This window comes from Dipodomys spectabilis, unplaced genomic scaffold (assembly GCF_019054845.1).
Source record: "Dipodomys spectabilis isolate Male_0828 unplaced genomic scaffold, ASM1905484v1 ptg000054l, whole genome shotgun sequence".
NCBI lineage: Eukaryota > Metazoa > Chordata > Mammalia > Rodentia > Heteromyidae > Dipodomys > Dipodomys spectabilis.
The window spans coordinates 2,777,071-2,798,414 of NW_024870731.1; the positions used below are offsets into that span (position 1 = coordinate 2,777,071).

Consider the following 21,344-nt stretch of genomic DNA (forward strand, 5'->3'; position numbering starts at 1 on the left):
CTTGCCTCCCCTGGCTTTTGCTATTCTCATGTGCCAAGTGCAGGATTGGATTAAGTATCCTGCTTTAAAAAAATCATACCAACTTAGAGATTTGGTAACCGGTAATTTAGATTCTCAGAGGACCTCCTGGGGAATCTGACATGACATTCTTTCAGTGTTTAAATCTTAGCCTTGTTTGCTGTGTATTGACCAGCCCAGTCCAGGCCAACAGCCACTGCCCTTTTTCTTGATGTTGCTCAGTTCCCAACCTATTGTTTATTTAGGGATTGCAATTTCCTTGCTGGCATGCGCCCCTGCCAACAGGGTTGAGAAGTCAGCCACAGGCCTCATGTGAACTTCCCCTTTCAAGTTGCAGTAATGACAGTGTTTGGGCTGTCCCATGCCTCATCTCTTAGGTACGATTCAGTTTCCACATCCATCAGGCCACACTGATGACTTGGGGTGGCCTGAATTCCATTGCTGCCTGTTGCTTTTTCCATGAGACAAACTGGTTGAACATAGAGGGATTTGTGGTATGTTTTAGAGGTCCTTAGAAAGCCCCAACCTCAACCCAGGGATGGGTTTAAAGGAATGAAAAAATAAGTTCAGATTGCTAGATGACCAGGCAGCTTCTTTATCCACTTCTTGTCTTAAATTTTACTGTAAGAGAAACAGAAGTGTCAGAACACTATCTTTTCAAAAAAGCCTCCCTGTGTTCCTACTTCTTAGAAGATCAGCAGCTGAAATTCAAACATTTTTTTGTACTTGGATATAAAAGATGACATCCAGTTCGTATTTAGGGAGGGTGGGGCAGACTGTTCATCTGGAAGCAGTTTTCAAATGTTTTTCCTTCCTTTTCTCTCTCCATAACTTCTCCACTATTTTCTCTCAACCTTGCTCAGTGATTTTTAGAGGAAAAATACTATATGGAAGGAATAGCAAGAACAGCTCAATTTCAGGTACTATACCTTCTCTGATGCCAGTCTCTCCTGAGATTGGCCTGGAGACAGGAGAGTCCCAGTATGTGGCCTACTGTCTCCTAGCATTTCTGTCAGTGGAATCATTCCATAGGACCAAAGGAACCTTTGGGTAGGTTGTTTGACATTTGTAGGTCTCCTGACCTGTTAAATGAAGTAAGTAAGTTTTTAATTTATAAGATTATTATGTAAAACTTGAACTATGTAACTTGTAACTTGAGGGTAGGGATGGAAGGGGAAAATGGGGAAGAATGATGGAAAATATGACATTGATCAAGATGCATTGTACTCATAACCTGACTTGACTTAAGAGTTGTAACCTCTTTGAACAACTATTTAAAGATAAAATTGAAAAATAATAAAGTAAAATATATTATTATAAAAAGAAATCAAGCCAGGCACTGGCTGTAAGTCTAGCTACTCAGGAAGCTGAGATCTGAGAATGAAGGTTAGAAGCAAACCCGTGCTGAAACTCTAATTAATGTTCAAATAGCCAGACGTAGAGGCATAACTCAAGTACAGCAGCCTAGAATGAAAATCTAAGCAAAAGTATGAAGTCCAGAGTTCAATCCTTTGTACTGACAAAAAAAAAATGAAAAGAATCAACTAAAAAAATTCATTGGATTATTGGGGAAGGCTTAATGAGATTTTCTTAGCATTGTAGTTCTATAAATAACATAATCTCTGTCTCTGTTTCTGTCTGTCTGTCTGTCTTTCTCTCCTGGTCCTGGGGCTTGAACTGAGGGTCTTACTCTCTTGCTTGGGTATTTTTGCTCAAGGCTGGTGCTCTGCTAATTGAACCACACCTCCACTTAGGGCTTTTTGCTGGTTAATTAGATATACTTGTCTCACAGACTTTTCTGTCTAGACTATTTTTGAACCATAATTCTCAGACCTCAGCAGGATCAAAGCATGGGCTACTAGTGACCAGCTGTTTATATTTTGACAGATGCCTAGGTAAGGCATAAATGGGGACGATAGGTAGATATAAACAATAAATCTTTTGATATGATCTCTTTTCTGAGCTATGCAAATTACAAGTAAATGCAAACATTTTGTTTCCCTTTTTGAATGAGAAAAGAGTAAAAAATACCCAATGCCATCTGCATTTTTTCTCTATCTTTCTGGATGGTTCTGGTGTAGGTGGTACTCAGACTGGTACTGGAGAGCCTTTGTGTCAGGGTCTGTCACAGGAACATTGAAATGATTTGTAATTACCCAGTTCTCCTTTCCATGTAGAAACCACTCTATACTAAAGTAGATTTCTATGCAAGGCTAATATTTATCCCCAATGCAGAAAATTCCGTTGGTTGTTGACATGCTGAAAGGCTTTCTCAGTTACCCTCAATCCTAAAACTATACTCCCAACTCAAGCTTTTGCCTGGGTCTCCACATCCCCACACTGGCATATCCAACAGGGGCTTCCCAGGCCAGAGTTCAGTGTTCCTAGAGGTGTCTGGTTGGTTGACTTTTGTCTTGTTCCATACTGGTTGTTGAGTGAGTTGGCAATTAGCCCTGACCCGAGGGGATTTAATACTCTAGTGTTCAATTTCCAATTTTGGTTTTTTTGTTTTTGGTTGGTCGTGGGGCCTGAACTCTGGGCCTGGGCGCTGTCCCTCAGCTCTTCAGCAGCACAAAGCTAGCACTCTACCACTTGAGCCACAGCGCCACTTCCGGCTTTTTTCTTTTTCTTTTTTTTGCTTATGTGGTGCTGAGGAATCGAACCCAGGGCCTCAGACATGCAAGGCAAGTGCTCTACCACTGAGCCATCTTCCCAGCCCATCAATTTCCAATTTTGATAATACAACTTAATTGAAGCTGCTTTCATGTCCTGAAACTTTCTTTGATTCCTCTTCTTTTCAAAACTGCTCACTTTCTTATTTCCTGAGACTTTCCTATATCTCTCACTAGTTTTTTCAAACAAACTTTTCTATATTTTGATAATTCTTACAGTTGTTTTCTCTGCTGTATATTCTCAGTCATGCCATGACTGAAAGAGAATTTCTTCACCATTAGGCTGACTGATTGTATCGTTTTCACTGTCTCAGCTCACTGTTTTGATCATTAACTGCAAAGAGGCCATCTTATTTATACCATGTTTACCAGATTATATAAGGTGCCTAGTTACAACTGAAAAACGAAGTCCCAGGTTGGGTGTAAAGGTGTTTGTCATCCAACCTTACCTATATTTTAGTTACAGCTCCCCTGAAATGAGATGTGACCTTAAAGCTCTTTGATCTGTCTCTTTACCTGTCTTCGACAGAGACTCCAGCTTCCTCAGGTTTTATATGATGGACATTATACATACTGCTTCTGATTTTACCCATGTTATTACTTCTAGCTGGAAAGAATTTCATTGTCTCTATGATAATTTTATCTTTATCCAAACATCAGATTGGGTTCCTGTGATTTGGGGATATTTTTGGACTGTGGTATGGTAGTCTTTACCACTTCTTTCTTCTCTGTCTATATATTTATAGAATATTTTATTTATGCACATTTTTTTTTGGGTTCGGTCGTGGGGCCTGAACTCTGGGTCTGGGCGCTGTCCCTCAGCTCTTCAGCTCAAGGCTAGCGCTCTACCACTTGAGCCACAGCGCCACTTCCAGCTTTTTTCTTTTTGCTTATGTGGTGCTGAGGAATCGAACCCAGTGCCTCAGGCATGCAAGGCAAGCGCTCTACCACTGAGCCACCTTCCCAGCCCCTATTTATGCACATTTTAGTGTTAATCTTTCACACTGCCACTGAGGTGATATATTACTATTATAAGTGACAGAAACCTTGCCCTTATATTTTGATGTTTCATAGAGTGGATGGTTCAGTTGTCTGTTTAAATAATGTTGTAAGGATTCCATTATTCAGACCAGTTCTTAGTGCCTGGTGTCAAGGCCACAGCCCACCACAGGCTTTATTTAAAGAGTAAAGAAAGAGTCATCCTCTTCAAAAGAACCTCATTGACCTTACTAGAGTTATTAATTTATCATAAACAATCACTGTGTCCATAAGATCCATGATACATGCCCCTGGGCAAGGCCATGTAATCAAATGTTCACTACAATTAGAGGGAATTGGGAAGATTCATTTCATGAATGTAAAAGAAGCTGCGCATACAAAATGACAATAACAACAACCACATATGCTACCGCAAGACTCAGAGAGACAGTAATGCTTATTGAACACCTACTGTGTGTTCTCTATTATTCTGGGAGATTTACAGGTTATTAATTTAATTCTGATAGCAACTGCATAGGATCAGAAAAATTAGGAACATGCTCATAAATAAGCTAGGTTGATTGAAAATGGAAGCAACTGATTCATGTACCTTTAGAAGTAGGGAATTGTTAGGGATTGCTATAATAATGATTCTATGATAGGTTCTTTGATGCATTACATAGTATTTGTAATTTTCTAACATTGTCATGAACTTGACCTTATTTGAAACTAAATATCCTGTCTCACAATGTAAAAGCCTGAGCCAAGATTTGTGTCCAGGCTGTCACTCCCTGCGGGTCAGATTTACTTATTTCCTATCATCTCTGTCTGGATTATTTTGTCATGGGCTCCTTTTTTCATATTTAAGTCTATTATGAATCATAATAGATTCATACTGGGAGAGTAAAACTTCAAAGGTCACAGTATCTTACAAGAACCACTAGGTAATCAGTAATGGGCACTGTCAGGATGTCAAGAAGACAGGAAGTGTGCATTCCTAGGGCACCATTTCATGAAGAACGAGTCAGAAGTAGGCAAATGAGGCCATGAAAACAAACATAAAAGTGTCCTAATTGCTTTTAATTTGATCTGCTCTGACTTGATTCTGTGCTTGTATATTTGATCATAAAGAGTCACATATCTTTACAAATAGAAAAATAGAAACCTTACCAAAAATCTCCAGCATACCCCTGCCATCTTCTAAGCCAGGTCATTATCTTTCTATAGTTTGATAAAGCCCAAGAAGATGAGATCTTAGTTCCTCAAAATAGGTGTTAGGTCTAAGTTGACTTTTTTCCCCTAGATTGCTTATTTGGGACTCATGAGACCATAGTTATCCCACACAAAGTCCTTCTAAAGGCAGGACATTAATCAGATAGCCTAAAACTGAGGGCTGCTCACTTACTCTGGCAGCTACAAGTACATGAGTTCTAAAAGTCAGGCTTTCATGAACTCTGTGGTATGCAGTAATACTAGTTTAGAATTTTATTCTAAATAAAGTGTAATATAATTATATAGGGACGTTTCCTGAACATTAGATCACGTCTTCTTTAACCATATTGGCTTTAAGTTTGTTGATCAATGCCTGTAGTCTGATATGTGATCATGGTGAATTCTGTCCTCTTTAAAAACTGCTTATATGTTCTTTCTTGGCCTGATATTAAAATGAAACCAGTAATTCTTGCTATATTTGAAAGGAAAGCACATTGTGACACTGAGCAATAACATAATTGTTACTTTTTGTGACTAAATGATATTACTTTTTTGCTGTTCCACCCACTCACCATTTCAGTGCTTTGCAGTTCCTAGAGAGGAATTGAAATCTGTTTCTGGCTGCTTGAGGGGAACATGATGTTTGACAAACACAAAAAGAGTAATAAGGCATCCTAATAGGCACGGATGCTCCAGAAAGTTTATCCCAAGGATTGCTGTACCCTTGGGCCATGTTGGATAGCTCTTTCTTTTTTAAAGTACATATTTTATTGCTATTGTAAAAGTGATGTACAGAGGGATTACAGTTACATAAGTTAGGTAATGAGTATATTTCTTTTTAAACAGTGTTACCTCTTCTCTCCTTTTCTCTCAGTTTTTCCTTCCTGATCCCCTCCCCCCCACCCCGCAAGTTGTATAGTTCATTTTCAACATGTCTAGTGAGTTTGAATAGCTCTTGAAAATATGTTTGTGTTTTTCTAAACATATTTAGCCAATATAGTTTCCCTGGTGTTTTTTTTTTCTGCAGTCTATCTTGTGGACACTTGAAATCATTTAGAATACCTGAATCGCCCAACAGTCTTGGGAACATGCATATTCAACTTTACTTGTTTTGAATTGGGGCTTGAGAGTTTGTATGTCTAAAAAAAAATCCCCAGATGATGCTCATGCTGCTGGCGAATAGGCTACCTTATGAGTAGCAAGGAAAGACTATGCTTTATTTTAGAGTGAAGAAAATGTCTATAAATCATATTAAGTTCTACATGGTATTCCATGTATTTTGATACTCAGAGGCTGAGATAAAAGAATCCTTATCCAAAACCAGCAGGATAGAAGAGGCCATGAGACTTCATGTCCAATTAACCAGCACTAGACTGGAGGTCTGGCTTAAATGCTAAAGTACCAGCATGAACAAGAATGCTGAGTGACATGAGCCCCTGAGTTTGACATGAGCCCCTGAGTTTAAGCCCTGGTTAATACACACACACACACACACACACACACACACACACACACACACACACACACACACACACACAGAGTATTCCTACTCAACTTGCTTTTGCATTGCTATAATTACTATACTCAAGGTTTTGTGCTAAATTCATGCTTGCTTAAAAATTATCAATAGAGAAATGGCCACAGGATAAATGGCTGCTAGTAGTTCATTTCAGGTAGCTTATTATTGTCTATCAGATACTTATCTTGCATCTTTTGGATGGCAGAGATAAAATGGTCATTGGTATGTACCTTTAAGTAGACGTTGTCTCTGCTTTCTGTTTTAAAATTTTAATTATTTTATGTATATATAACCTGAAAGAGGTAGTTCATATATTTTTCTGAAATAAACATATTCTAGCAATTGTTCCACTGAAAGAATTTTTCCACCTTTTTCCATCAAAGTATGATTATAAGACAATGTCATGGGTGTTCTATCTATTGGAGACATGTTACCTGAGTTATGAGGTAGTAAGTTGAGAAGGATGGGAGACTTGATGTTACAATGCTATCTCTTCCTTCTATGTTGCTTTTCTGATTTTCCTTTTCTCTTTTAAAATTGAATTTCATTATATAGCCTCAGACTCTTGAATTTGCCATTCCCTTGCCTCAGCTTCTCAAGTGTTGGGATTACAAGTGTGTACCACCATCCCAGATTAAAAAATAATTTAAAAAGTGATAGAAGTCAATGTGAATATTTAAACCCCACTCATTTTATTTATTTTTAACTTCACTTGTTTTAAATTGGAATACTTGTGACAAGTTTCTTCTCCATCCAAATTCTTGTTTTGGTTCTTCAGTTTGCCACTTTGGAAAGCAGTATGGAGGTTCCTCAAAAGACTCCACATAGAGCTCCCCTATGACCCAGCAATCCCACTTTTGGGCATTTACCCAAATGATCACAAACAAGGCCATACTAAGGCTAACAGCACATCTATGGTTCTTCAGTTTAATAATGTAACTTCAAGCTTAATTCAATCACTGAAGTCCTAATTTAATTTTTGAGAGCTGACTTCTAGAGTTAATAATACTGACATAATAAACAGAATTCTTTGCTGCAAGCTTCTTAGAGCCCTTGATGTTGGTGTGTATTGAGAGTCTCTTAATAGACAGTTCTCAAAACTATTTGACCTTACAGTGTCACTTTCATGGAATATTTGAGTTCTGTGTACTTAGAAAAAAAATATTCTATATTGTATTTTAATTTCTAATCTCTAAGAAGCCCCCAAATTATGTTTCTAGAATTTACTTAATTGTAAATCAAAGATAAGCTTTAAAATCACAATGTAAATTTTTTAAAAGACTATCAGTTATTAATAACATAAAGTAAATTGTTAATTGGGAAATAAAATGTGTCTTTATCTTCCAAATTTATGTCTACGGGTGTTGAAGTCTTCACTGAAGTTCTTCACTGAGTTACTGAGCCTGTGTGTTTAGTATCTCTTCTGATATCACTTTCACTGTATCAAAATTAATATCACGGTCCTCTTATATAAGTTTGTAGTCATGCGTGTTAGTCTTAGAGATTCTTTTAAGAACATAAGATAAAATAACCAGTGTGGTAGCCATTATGTTTGCAGGTGTAATTTCCTCAGTCTTTCTTGGACTGGATGTTTTAACTATCTTCTTGCAACCCAAATCCACCTTGTGTGACTGTATTTGTTGTTGTTGTTGTTGTTGTTGTTTATTTGTTTGGTTGAACTCCAGGCCTGAGCCCTTGCTTGGCTTTTTCACTCAAGATAAAACTCTACCATTTGAGTCACACTTTAATTTCTCTGCCAGGCTCACTTCAAAACAACACCCTAAATCGCAGCCTCCTGAGTAGCTAGGATTACAGTCATGAGTCACTGAAGCCCAATTCTATGATTTTTGTATCTGTACTGTATCTGTACTCCTCTATTTATCCTAATTGTGACTTCTTACTTACTTTTTATCTATGCATATGGTTTTAGAATAAATTTTATTGCTCTTAAAGTTGACTTCTTAATTCAGAAAAAATTACATGAACATAACAAAATATACTCTTATTAAAGTCTTTCTCTCTGCATTCTATTCTCCTATTCTTTCTCCCTCCATTCCCCTTTATTCCTCCTTCCTTCCCTGTTTCCCTCCCCACTCCTTTCTCCCATCCTCCTTTCTTCTCCCTCTTTCTCTCCTTCCCTTTATCTTGTGAAGTTCCTTCAAACCCATTTAGAAGTCAGAGCTATGGTCATTGCTAACAAAGTTGATTGGCGCACATCTGAGAGTTTGTAAAGGAATCACATCTTTCTCCCCTGGCCTATACAATTGAGATTCAAAATTCTACCCAGTAGTATCTAAATTGTGAGGCCCCAAAAGTGTATTGCTGAATAATCACACAGATACTTATCTGTATATATATTTGGGCACCTGCAGACACATAAATATGGTCATTTTGGATAGGAGTCTGAAATCCCAATAAATAGCCAGGAATGATGACCCGTTTGCATCCTTTAACTTAGAGTTAAATCTTTTTTTTCCAGTACTGAGAAGTCAAGGCTTCCCGCTTGCTAGGCAAGAACTATACCACTTGAGCCTTTCTGACCCACGTCTATAGTCTAACTCTTGAAAAGATTGTATTTATCTGTAAACTTCACTGTTGGTCCATTTGTGTTTCAATAGAGAGAGCATTTTTACATATTGATTATAATTTTGATATTTCTGAATCTGTTTTAGAATGAAATGATAATCTTAACTTTCCCATAGGAATAACAAAAATGTTAACAGTGGGTTTATCTGAATAATCAGAGTACAGACAGTCATCATTACAGGACTCTTCAAGAAGTTTTTAATAATCTTGAGTCTGTCCCATTTTATAGTTAGGAAGAAGTTTTGACTTAACTGTCACTTGTATGAGAGGATTCTTATAAACTTTTAGAAAAATTTCCCCCTACCTTTTTTTTTTTTTATTATTGCTGCTGCTGCTTTTTGAATCTGTGGGGACCTCATAGCTCAGAACTTAAATGAGTCACCACAAGTGATTTCCTTTGTCTGTTTGAGCTGTCTTAGCAAGCTGTAGGCTGGGTGGCATAATCAATGGAATTTTGTTTTTTTTTCTCTCATAATTCTGGAGGCTGAGTCTGAGATAAAGATGTCAGCATGGATGGCTTCTGGTGTGGGCTGTTCTTGATTTGCAGTTAGCTACCTCCTAGCTGGGACCTTATATAGGAGAAAGAGAAATGGAGATAATTCTAGTGTGTTTTCTAGGAGCACTAATGCCATTATGAAGACCTTATCCCTATGACCTCATTTACTTTTAACTACTTCCCAGGCCCCATCTCCTAATAATACCACATAAATTTTGGGAAACAGTTGTTTCAGTTAGTAACAGTGTTCCTACTTAAACTGACAGTATAAAAAGATTTCTAGAAATTACATTTCCAGAAATTGCATCTATAATTGAAAACCACTAGGAAACTATGCATAATAACATGAATGGTGGTTAACTCTGACTAGTAGCATTAAAGACATTTTTACCTATTTTCTATAAAGTATTTTGCTTTTATAACTGGGAAGAACACAACAGGTATTTTTATCTTTTTTTCTTCTGTCCTGGGGCTTAAACTCAGGGACTGGGTACTCTCCCTGATGGCTTGGACACTATGCTTGAGCTTTTTTGCTTAAGGCTAATGCTCTATCTTTTGAGCTACAGATCTACTTCAGGACATACTGGCTTTGAACCACTATCTTCAGATTTCAGTTTTCTGAGTAGGCAAGTAGGTATTATTTTTGAAAGAAAATGAAACAGCCAAATGTAGCATTTCATAATCTTGAACATTTTCAATCCTTTAGTTTCACCTCCTTGTTCTTTTTTCCCTGAGAATTAATGAAATTGTCAAGTACATTTTGAATATGTGGTTGTAGGTACAAAATAGAGCACAGTAGATAGTTGTTACAATTCTTCTTCTTCTTTTAAGTATGGTATGATGTTCATAATAGTAACTGTCACATGAGATATGCCTATACGTGTAACAGAAAAATAAAACAATAGCAACAACGTAGGAACAGACATAACAGTCATTTTCTTAAGAGTTAATTATAGAGTAGCCTATTCATTGTATTTATTTTAGGAATTTTTAGTTTTTAGGTTCTTAATATCTCCTCACCCCCACATCCAGGACCCCATAAGAATTGGCTTATTTTCCTTAATATTCAGAAATAAATATAATGAAGTTTCCTTTAATCTTAGCAATGAAATCACAGGTACATGGCAACTGCGAGAAAACTTAGTCACTATTCATAGATATTGTTACAAAGATTGATTTGAATCTAATTCCTAAGGCTGGGAAATGTTGCATTTGTGTGTGTGTGTGTGTGTGTGTGTGTGTGTGTGTGTGTGTGTGTGTACATGTGTACGTGTGTGTGTTCCCTTCTCCTGTAAGAGCTTTTTCTTCTCTACTTTCTGAAGCTTTGTTTCGTATTATACACTCTCTTGTCTGTCATTGAATGTTTTTTCTCAATTAATCCCACATCTGAATGTAATATTTCTAGTTTTTTAGGCCTGTAAATCAATAGGTTAGAAATGTCCTGCAAGGTAATCATGTTTTTTGTCACGTAGGGACTTGACTGCTCACAAAATAAATCATGATGTTGTGATATATTACTTCCAGTTGCTATACATTTTCAATATTTAGTGTATCGGTCATACTAAGTCAAGATTCAGTGATTTAATTTCACGTTTGTCTGTGTTTTAGATGAGAATCCTTTTCTCCATTAGTAGGTTTGGATTTCTTTCTCTCTTAGAGTCAAATTCCAAGCATGCCTTATAAAACCAGCTATAGAATGTATACATGAACAAACTATTTTGTGTGAATAAGTGAACTCAAAAATATAACTTGGTTAGCTATAATCTAAGCTACAAATTTGCCCATTAAAATAATGTTTTGTTTTGTTTTTAACACTTTAAATCACTTGTGTCACTATTATTTGTTAGTTTGATTCTGGATATTAGTGAAACATATCTAGGTAACTGTAATGTATGGACACACAATTGACAGAGATTTCAAACAATTATCATTCAGATGGTCCCCAGAAGAGAAAACATAAGCCATTCTTAATTCAGGATTAGTCAGCACCAAAGTTAATCTATCTCTACCAAAGCTGCTTTCCTAAATATGATCTGAAAAGGCTGAAAAAAGTTTTCTTTTTCTTTGTTTTTTACCAACAGGACACAAAAATTGCTTCATTGGAGCGAAACATAAGGGACCTTGAGGATGAGATCCAGATGTTAAAAGCTAATGGTGTGTTGAATACTGAGGACCGTGAGGAAGAGATCAAACAAATAGAGGTTTACAAAAGTCACTCCAAGTTCATGAAGACAAAGGTATGCCCAGAGTTGCAGACTCTTATGTCCTTGGCATGACTAAAAAGTTATTATTTGCACACATACTTGTTTCCAATGCCTACATTATTTTTTAATGTAATATTATGAAATATATTGAAAAATAAAGGAGAATGTAGAAGATTAATTCAGAAATAAATATTTCAGAAAGGGGCCAGAGAAAACTTTTGGTGGAATTTCTGCTCACTGTGAGCTTCAGGCTCATCTGGTGAGTTTCTTTGATTTTTTGTTGTCATGGGAATAAACATATTTTAATACTTTTTTCATTTTCAGTTATTCTAAGTTTGCTGTTTTTTAAATTGCTGTGTTGCCAGATTTATTGCCCATCCCTAGAAAGTGTTTGTCTCAAAATGTCCTGGTCTTCTAAGTCAATGTAAATCATTTTAGTGGTATCAAGACACTGTAGTTTTAGCATAAGACATAAGTGACTTTAAGTCTCAATGTTCTTATTTACTCAAATTACCCAATCTTTATAAACCTTGCTTTCTTCATCTATAAATTGAGTTCCATCATAATTCTTCAGTGATTTGCTTTATTTAAAGCAGTTATGTGAGCTCTAAAATGCATTCAAGAAACATCAGGCATTGTTTATATTATTGTTATTAACATCAGTTGTTATGGAATAATTATAAAATATTATTTGAATAATTCGATTTATTGATTTATATTATAGTTGCTAGTTTTAAAGAATTAGCTTATATTTTCAAAATTCAAATTAGGTGCTTGAAATTGATTAAGTGGATGGAGCACCAAATATCTGTTATTCTTGTGTGTATTAACATATTTATTATCAAATTATTAATTATTATTAATTAATGTTAGGTAAACATTAATGATTACTAGATTGGTAAGAAATCTCTTTTGAGACTTTTAGGTGCTTTTGTTTACTTCTGTCTTAACTATTGCTCTTCTGAAAATAATCACCATATAAAGTTAATTTTTTTGCTTATTTTTCTTCCACATATTCTTTTTTTTTAATTTGAAAATGCTAAAAACAGGGGAATTACATTTATATGTCAGGCAAAGAGCACATTTCCTTGTAGATAATGCCACCTTTCCCAAGCTTTTTATCAAATTTTCTACCATTTATCCTTAAATATAATTTTTCTCTATTTTAGTAATGTTTCTGTATTATATGATACAGCAGAGTTAGAGAAAAATAGGAGAGAACCGTTTACATGTTTTATCTCAGTTATTAAATATATTTATGCTCTATGCAGAAGTATCAAATTATGGACAGGAAATAATATTTAGTATTATAATATAATAATATCTAGAGTATGCATATATATGTGTACTTATTCAAAGGGAGAATAACCAAATACTGGGCTTCTGTCAACTTTCATTCTTTAGGTAGGCAGTGCTACTATATAAAAAATGTATATCAAAGATAAGAGATACCAGAAGTAAGCTGTGGAGTGGATTTGGTGGTAACCATTTTCTTTCAGGGATTGCCACAGAATTTCAAATCAGTTTCGTGTACAATCTTCCATTATGGTTTCCTTTTGGTAGTTCTTTCTTCTTAGAGAGTTGAGCTGAGGTGCAGCAAGTATAGTCTTTGGATGCCCCAATCACTTTGTGAATGCAGACCAGCGATACAACAGTGAGTGAACGCAACAAATTTTGGGGGAAATTATTGTTCTAGCATCGGCTTCTCCTCCTCATGTTGTCATCCAACAACCAGAGGCCTGACAGATTGTCCAAGTTATTCTACAGCTGAAAGTACCATAAACATGGAAAACTCTACCTCCTTCATTTAGTTATCCAGGTGAAGAAAATGTCTTCAGCAAGCAAGTCATAACAATTATTGACTACATTTGTCTGAGAGGTCATCAATCTTTGAGTAGATTTATCTAACACAATGGCTAGTTACTTTTCAAAAGTTCCAAAGGAGGTCAGGTCTGAAGAATGTTCAAAGAAGCTCATGGTTCAGTGAGTGGAAACTGTGGCAGAAGACAAGCAGATTCTTGTATGCCTTTGTTTCTGCCCTTCATGGCCTTGGAAACTGACCTATGTCCCTCAGCCATACTTTCCTTCTGACATACTTAAAGGGTGGATCTGGGGATTAAAAGATGATTAAATAAAATATTGCAGTTAAAGTATTAGCAAATATAGAAATAATGATGCAATAATGCCATAGTTGATAAAATGATTATTATATTTCAACTAACTTATGTGAAGATGGGTTTTTAAGAAATAAAAATAAAAAATGAATTCTATTTCATAGATATCCCTTATAAGAAGATACACATTAGCTAAAAAGTGCTAGCAAGATTCAGTTTTTAAGTTTTCTCCCTTAAAAGAACATTCTTAATGGCTGAGCCCTAACATTTAGTTCTCATTCTTTAATGATTGAAAAATTCTCCTGCTTTGAGAGGCAATCAGGATTTCTTATTTAAGCCTAGGAATGCTAATTATTATTATTATTTTTTTTAATTTAATTTAATTTTATTTGAGAACATACTGTACAGAGGGGTTACAATTACATGGGCAGGATAATGCATACATTTCTTACCAAGCATTGCAGCCTCCTCCTTTGTTTACCCTTCACCTCCCTTCCCAGCCTCCCCCCTCCCTCCCACCCAATCATACCCCCCCTCCCCCCCCCCCGACATTGTAAAGCTGGTTTTGACATGACATTTTGTACTTCTCATTGTTGCAACAGGTCCACCTGAATCCTTAAACGACTTGTTTGTCCCCATCTCCTCCACATGTTATACTGACATCAAATATAGTGAAAGCGGGGGTTACACTGTGGGGGAGGGACATACAAAGCAACAAAGAGATAATATTATAAATGCGTTAGAAACACATGCATGAAAGAAACAAAAACATTAAAATACATATTTGAGGTTTCGTTTTCCTAACATCACATTATTTGACTTTTTCCGCTTGACTCATACCTATACTAGATATTGCAAATAAGGGAAACCATGGGACCTATGTTTCTTTGGGCCTGGCTTACTTCACTTAATATAATTTTTTCCAAGCCTTTCCATTTCCTAACAAATGGGGAAATGTCATTCTTTCTGATGGAGGCATAGAATTCCATTGTGTATATATACCACATCTTCTTGATCCATTCATCTACTGAGGGGCATCTGGGTTGGTTCCATGTCTTAGCTATGGTAAATAATGCTGCAATAACAAACAAGGCCACACTAAAGCTACCAGGAATGCTAATTATTACAATATATAAAGCATATAGATTAGAGGAGAAGAAAATATTTTTTTTTGTCTGTCATGGGGCCTGAACTCTGGGCCTGGGCACTGTCCCTCAGCTCTTCAGCTTAAGACTAGCACTCTATGCAATGCTTGGCAAGAAATGTATGCATTATCCTGCCCATGTAATTGTAACCCCTCTGTACAGTATGTTCTCAAATAAAATAAAATAAAATTAAAAAAAAAAAAAAGACTAGCACTCTACCACTTGAGCCACAGTGCCACTCTTCCAGCTTTTTCTGCTTATGTGGTGCTGAGGAATCAAACCCAGGGCCTCATGCATGCTAGGCAAGCACTCAACCACTGAGCCACCTTCCCAGCCCAGAAGAAAATATTTCAAGTAGCCATGGAGATGGTAATGCAGTCCCATTTTTATCTTGGACACCTGAAAAGTAGAGCCTCTTGAAAGTTGTATAAATTAAATAGAAGGGAAGATCTAAATTGTTCTTATAAATAGTATATCATTGTAACCAGGACATTACACTTTTGGGGAAGGTGGAAAATAGGTTGCAAAAACAAAAAGCAGATACTTAAAATCTCAGCTGTTGTTAAAGCAGCACAGTTGACGTGTTTGCAGGCAGAATTCTTAGCATTTAGGACATCTTTGGCCTATGGATATTGTCCCTGAGATATGAGACTCTGGAAGACATCCTGATCTGTACAACTCTTTCTTGTTGGAAAGTCCATTTTCTATCCCAACTCAAAGGTCTGAGAGGAATCAGACTGGAGAGCTGAGTCTAACAGGCTGTGGAAAGCATTTACTTTCAGGAACATTATTGAGCCTTTGAGAATGGAATGTACCATATAAATAATTGTTTTTCCAAGAATGATGGCATCCCTTTTCTGTACAAGGCTTTGTTCCTAGCCTAACACATTTTTCATCTACTGATCCCAGTATTTCTATATTAGCTGCTCCCTCTGTTTTTCATGTTTGCCAAAGACGCCACTCTGCTGTCTTAGATCTCTCTGTCTTTATTCTGAATTTGTAACACATTTTCTTATAAACCCTGATGGCTTACAAACCTCATACCCCAAACTGCATAATAATAAGCATATCACTTTCTAGACATGAGAGTTGTATCTGCAGTGAAAAAGAAGCTGTTTTCTTTGGCAGAGTGGTTTTGTCAGGGTGCTGGTAGTGTCCCAGACATCAGTGGGGGGAGAATTTTCAGACAGGATGAGGTGTGCCTGAAGTCCACATGGACTTCATACGAAGCATGTGATGTAATTCCTTGGGCTGTTCTTTTGGCCATTAAAGGTACAGAACTTTCCAGGCCTCTGCTTTTCATGGATGTTCAATTGCATCACTTTCCATTTTTTATTGAGTTTATTGCCATTAAAAAAAACCAAAAAATGCATATTTTAATGGAAGAATACAGCTTTATCCTCTGTAACTGTATTCTCCTCAGAGAAGCCTTTTCTGTGGTATGAGTAAATAAATATTTATTTATTTATTTTTATTTTTATTTTTTATTTATTTTTTATTGTGAAAATAATGTACAGAGGGGTTACAATTAGATGGGCAAAATAATGAGTACATTTCTTATCAAGCATTGTAGCCTCCTCCTTTGTTTCCCCTTCCCATCCCTTCCAAGCCTCCCTGCCCCCCCCACACCCCAAATCCTCCCCCACCCAATCCTCCCCCCTACCAAAGTTGTAAAGTTCGTTTTCGACATGACAACTTGTACTTTTCATTGTTGCAACTGGTCCACCTGTATCCTTTTTTTTTTTTTTTAATTGTGAAAATACTGTACAGAGGGGTTACAATTACATGGGCAAGATAGTGAGTACATTTCTTATCAAGCATTGTAGCCTCCTCCTTTGTTTACCCTTCCCATCCCTTCCCAGCCTCTCCCCACCTCCCCACCCAAACTCCCCCCCCCCCCCCAAAGTTGTAAAGTTCGTTTCGACATGACAACTTGTACTTCTCATTGTTGCAACGGGTCCACCTGTATCCTTATTTAAACGACTTGTTTTTCCCCTTCCCCTCCACAAATTATACCGACATCAAATACAGTGAAAGCAGGGGTTATACTGTGGGGGAGGGACATACAAAGCAACAAAGAAATAATCTTATAAATGCGTTGGAAACAAATGCATGAAAGAAAAAAAAACATTTAAATACATATCTTAGGGTTCATTTTCCTAACATCACCTTATCTGACCTTTTCTGCTTGACTCATACATATACTAGATATTGCACATAAGGAAACCATGGGACCTATGTTTCTTTGGGCCTGGCTTACTTCACTTAATATAATTTTTTCCAAGTCTTTCCATTTCCTAACAAATGGGGCAATGTCATTCTTTCTGATGGAGGCATAGAATTCCATTGTATATATATACCACATTTTCTTGATCCATTCATCTACTGAGGGGTATCTGGGTTGGTTCCATATTTATTTAAAAATTTACCTTGGATTGGTTGGAAAATGGTTGAATGAGAACAGGGAACAACCTAAGCTCTCTCCCAAGAAGTGTGGTTTTAAGGTCCCATCAGGCATTCCACATCTAGAGAGTCACATCAAGTAAGCTAAAATTATACAGAGATAGACAACAAAAAAGAAGATTATGGACTGATTGTATAAGAGGACAGAAAGCAGTGTGCCACTAACAGTGTCAGTGTCAGTGGTAGCAGTGGCTATGCCTCAGGATTTGCCCAAAGTTTCACTGTGGAATTTAAAGGGCCTGAACGGAAAAAAGTGGAAGCCCACAGCTGAGCCAGCCACCATCAGATGCAGAGGAAATTCATCACAATGGGGATGGTTCAGAACATCACCAGGGGAACTGTGAATACTCCACAAGAGACATCCCCTTCTACACCTGGATGGAAGCCTCTTACCATCCCCAATAAGAACACTATTTATGAAAGTGGAAAAGAAGCTGCCAAGGCACCTGGATGGAAACACTTGCAGAAGAAATGTCTCCATTTTTGGAAAGGGCAAAGAAATCTGATACTCTTGCACCGCCCTTCTTTGGTGGCAACTCAAAGCCCACTCATTAGGAGGCTTCTTCAGTGAGCAAGCAGTCATTGCAGTCAAGCCTTTGGCCAGAAGAGCACCTTGGAATTACAAAATCAAAAGTCTCTAAAATATCACTGACTCCCCCCCCCAAAAAAAAAAAACCAGACAGTTCTTAAAAGCTGAGTGTGTTTCTAGGCCATACTGAGCGTAGGAATCCAGGGGCTAGCCACCCTTCCATATCTCCAAATGCTACAGATTCTAGATATACCACAGCTCCACCCACACTCAAGCACTCCGCAGTTAAGAGCCTACCTGTGAACTAAAGTGCCACACCCCTCATTGCTGCCTCCTATACAGGGGGAGGAGAGTTATACTGACTCCAATTTTGTAAGGCAGAAAGTTCTTCTGACTACTCAAACTAATTAGAGAATTCATCTTTGCTCTTTGATTTATAAGTAAGCTACAGACAGGGTTCAAAAACCTAGTTATTTGTTACTGAGAATGGGAATCTAGGTAACAGTTACACCCACAGGTCAGGAAGGCTTCAGAATTCCACCACCACCAAGCCTCTGGATGCATCTCACCTGTGAAAAAGGAACTCCACTTCCTGGTGCTACTCATATATTGGCTACAAAGACAGTTGCAGATCTCAGTAACTAAAACAGAGTCTCCACTAAAATACTGCATACTAGACATGGGGAAATAAAAGATCCTCCAAATTGCAGGACTCATTTTTTTTGGTTGTTGTTTAGCCTCAGATATGCAGACTATGATAATTGCTAAGCCTGTTTTTAGTTGTGTGCTTAATTAATTCTGGCTATATTTTTAAATTTATTTTTAGTTTTTTCCCCTTCTTTTCCTTTTCTATTGTTTTTTACTTCCTTTATTTTTCTTTCTATTTCTTTTATTTTTATTTTTATTTCTTTACCTTCATTTCTGATCCTTTTCTCTTTCTTTTCTTTATTTTCTCATTCCCTTATTGTTTGCTTGACTGTATTTGTGTCCAGTTTGATTCTGTCTAGTTGGCACTTTCTGTTATGGTTTTGGTTAGTTTGGTTTACCTGACCCTTATAACAGATTTGCTCACTACCTAAAACTACATATAATCTCTTTTACTGCACCACAATACTCATCCCAAAACAAAAGTGTAAGAGTGTTTAGGTAAGGGAATACTTGTCTATAATTTAAAACCTCTGATTTATAGTCTATGCAATTGTAGGGCTATATGATATATATATATATATATATATATATATGTATATATAATGTTATATATATATTTATTTTTATTTATTTATTTATATATTTATATTGTGTTCTGTGTGGTTATGAATTTGAGTGCTTTTGTTTCCACGCTCAACTCCCACAAAAAATTACCAGGCAGTAGAGAAGACAATGAAGGACCTAGAAGATAGTTCTCAAAATGCTTTAAAACCACTGCTGATAGAAGATAGAAAGCCTACATAAGGTTATGTACTAACTGAAGCTTATTAGAGGATTTTATGGAGTCCACAAATGGAAAGTTAAATAAATACCAGGAGAAGGAAAGGGAGTCCAGTGAAAAAAGTCACTCAGCTAAAAGATATGGGAGAAGACACAGGTAACCAAAGTAAATAATTCCATTTAAGACCTAAAAGAAAGCTTCAATAAGGAGATAGACACTATCAAAATGATAAATTATAAGTCTGAAAATAAGAAAACAAAGAAGACAGATGTTATATAGAAAGAGAAGATAATTATCCAGAACAGTCCCAGAAACAAGCTTACAGAACTTCAGGATTCAATCAGAAGACCTAATTTAAGACTGATAGGTACAGAGCAAAGACAAGACAAGGCAATTAAAGGATAGGAAACATTTACCAGGACATCAGAACGTATTTAAAGATGTCCTATATATAGGAACCCCCCCAAACTGCATAGAAATGGCCCCTCACCCCAGAATACTATATTAATATAGCAAGAAATGATAGGCACAACCCCTAAGAAGGTGAATATCATGGCAGGAACTACCAAGCGTTTCTTAATTCTGTCAATATGAATGGACTTAACTCTCTAATTAAATTATGTAGAATGACTAGTTGGATCAAAAAGCAAGGCCATCCATCTACTGCCTTCAAGAGATACATCTTGTCCACAAAAACCAACATACTCTGAAAGTGAAAAGGTGGAATAAAATCTTTCAAGCAGTTGGCACCCATAAATAGACTGGAGTAGCAATTCTAATATCAGATAAAATAGATTTCAAAGTAAAATTAGTGAGAAGAGAAAAAGAAGGTTATTATATACTAATAAAGGGATCTCTCTTATCGGAGGATATAACAGTTCTCAATATCTATACACCAAAATTTGAACCATCAAACTTCATCAAAGAAATACTACTTAACCTAAAAACACATAGATCGAAACACATTGATTGTTGATGACTTCAATGCTTTGCTTTTGTCTCTGGATATATCAACCTAGGAAAAACTCTACAGACCTAAGTAGTTGCATTGATCAAGACATAACAGACAGCAACAGATTATTTCACCCAGTAACATCAGAATATACATTCAGAATATTCATGCAACATTCTCCAAAATAAGTTATATTTTAGGTCACAAAGCAAATCTGTGCCAATTCACATAAATGCATCTGTCTTACCACAGTGGAATAAAAGAGAGTTCAACACCAAAAATCATCACAGAAAATTCTCTAACTCATGGAGATTGAATAGCCATTGAGATCAGAACTGAAATTCATACATTTATACAACTTAAGAAAAATGAGCACACAAAATACCAGCTCTTCTGTGACACAGAAAAAGCAATACTCAGAGGAAAATTTATAGCTTTGAATGCCCATATCAACAAATTGAAGAAATCTCAAACCAGAATTTAATGATGCACCTTAACTACCTTGAAATAGAGCAAAAAGTCAAACCCCGATCCAGTAGATAGAAATAAATAATTAAAATTGAATCAGAATTAAATAAATTAGACTTGCAAAAAGCCATAGCAGGGATCAACAAAACGAAGAGTTGTTTCTTTAAAAAAGATTAACAAAATTGATGGACCCTTAGCAAATCTGATGGAAAAAGAAGAGAACACACCCAAATGAATAAAATTAGAAACAGAAATAGGAACATCACAACAGAAGCAACTAAGATTGAAAATATTATAAGGGAATATGTTGTAAACCTTTATGTTAACAAATTGGAGAATCTGGAATAAATTGCTAGTGAAGGTTCATATATGCAAAGTAAACCAAGAAAATTTATATCAACCAAATAAATGCCTATCAAGTAATGAAATGGAAATGACAATAAAACACTTCCCCTCCAAAGAAAGGCCAGGACCAGATGTATTCACAGACAAATTTTATAAGGCCTTCAAAGGAGAAGTAACTCCAATACTCCTCAAACTCTTCAAGAAAATTGAAAGT

At 36.4% G+C, this 21,344-nt stretch overlaps 1 protein-coding gene across 4 annotated transcripts in view; it reads left to right on the forward strand.

Annotated features, from left to right (window-relative positions):
- Erc2 (ELKS/RAB6-interacting/CAST family member 2) overlaps window positions 1–21,344 on the forward strand; it is a 789,311-nt gene that overhangs the window by 284,036 nt on the left and 483,931 nt on the right. For all 4 annotated transcript variants that reach the window (XM_042679900.1, XM_042679903.1, XM_042679901.1 and 1 more), the window contains one exon: window positions 11,563–11,718. In XM_042679900.1, the coding sequence (XP_042535834.1) occupies window positions 11,563–11,718 (156 nt within the window). The remainder of the gene's footprint in view (window positions 1–11,562; window positions 11,719–21,344) is intronic.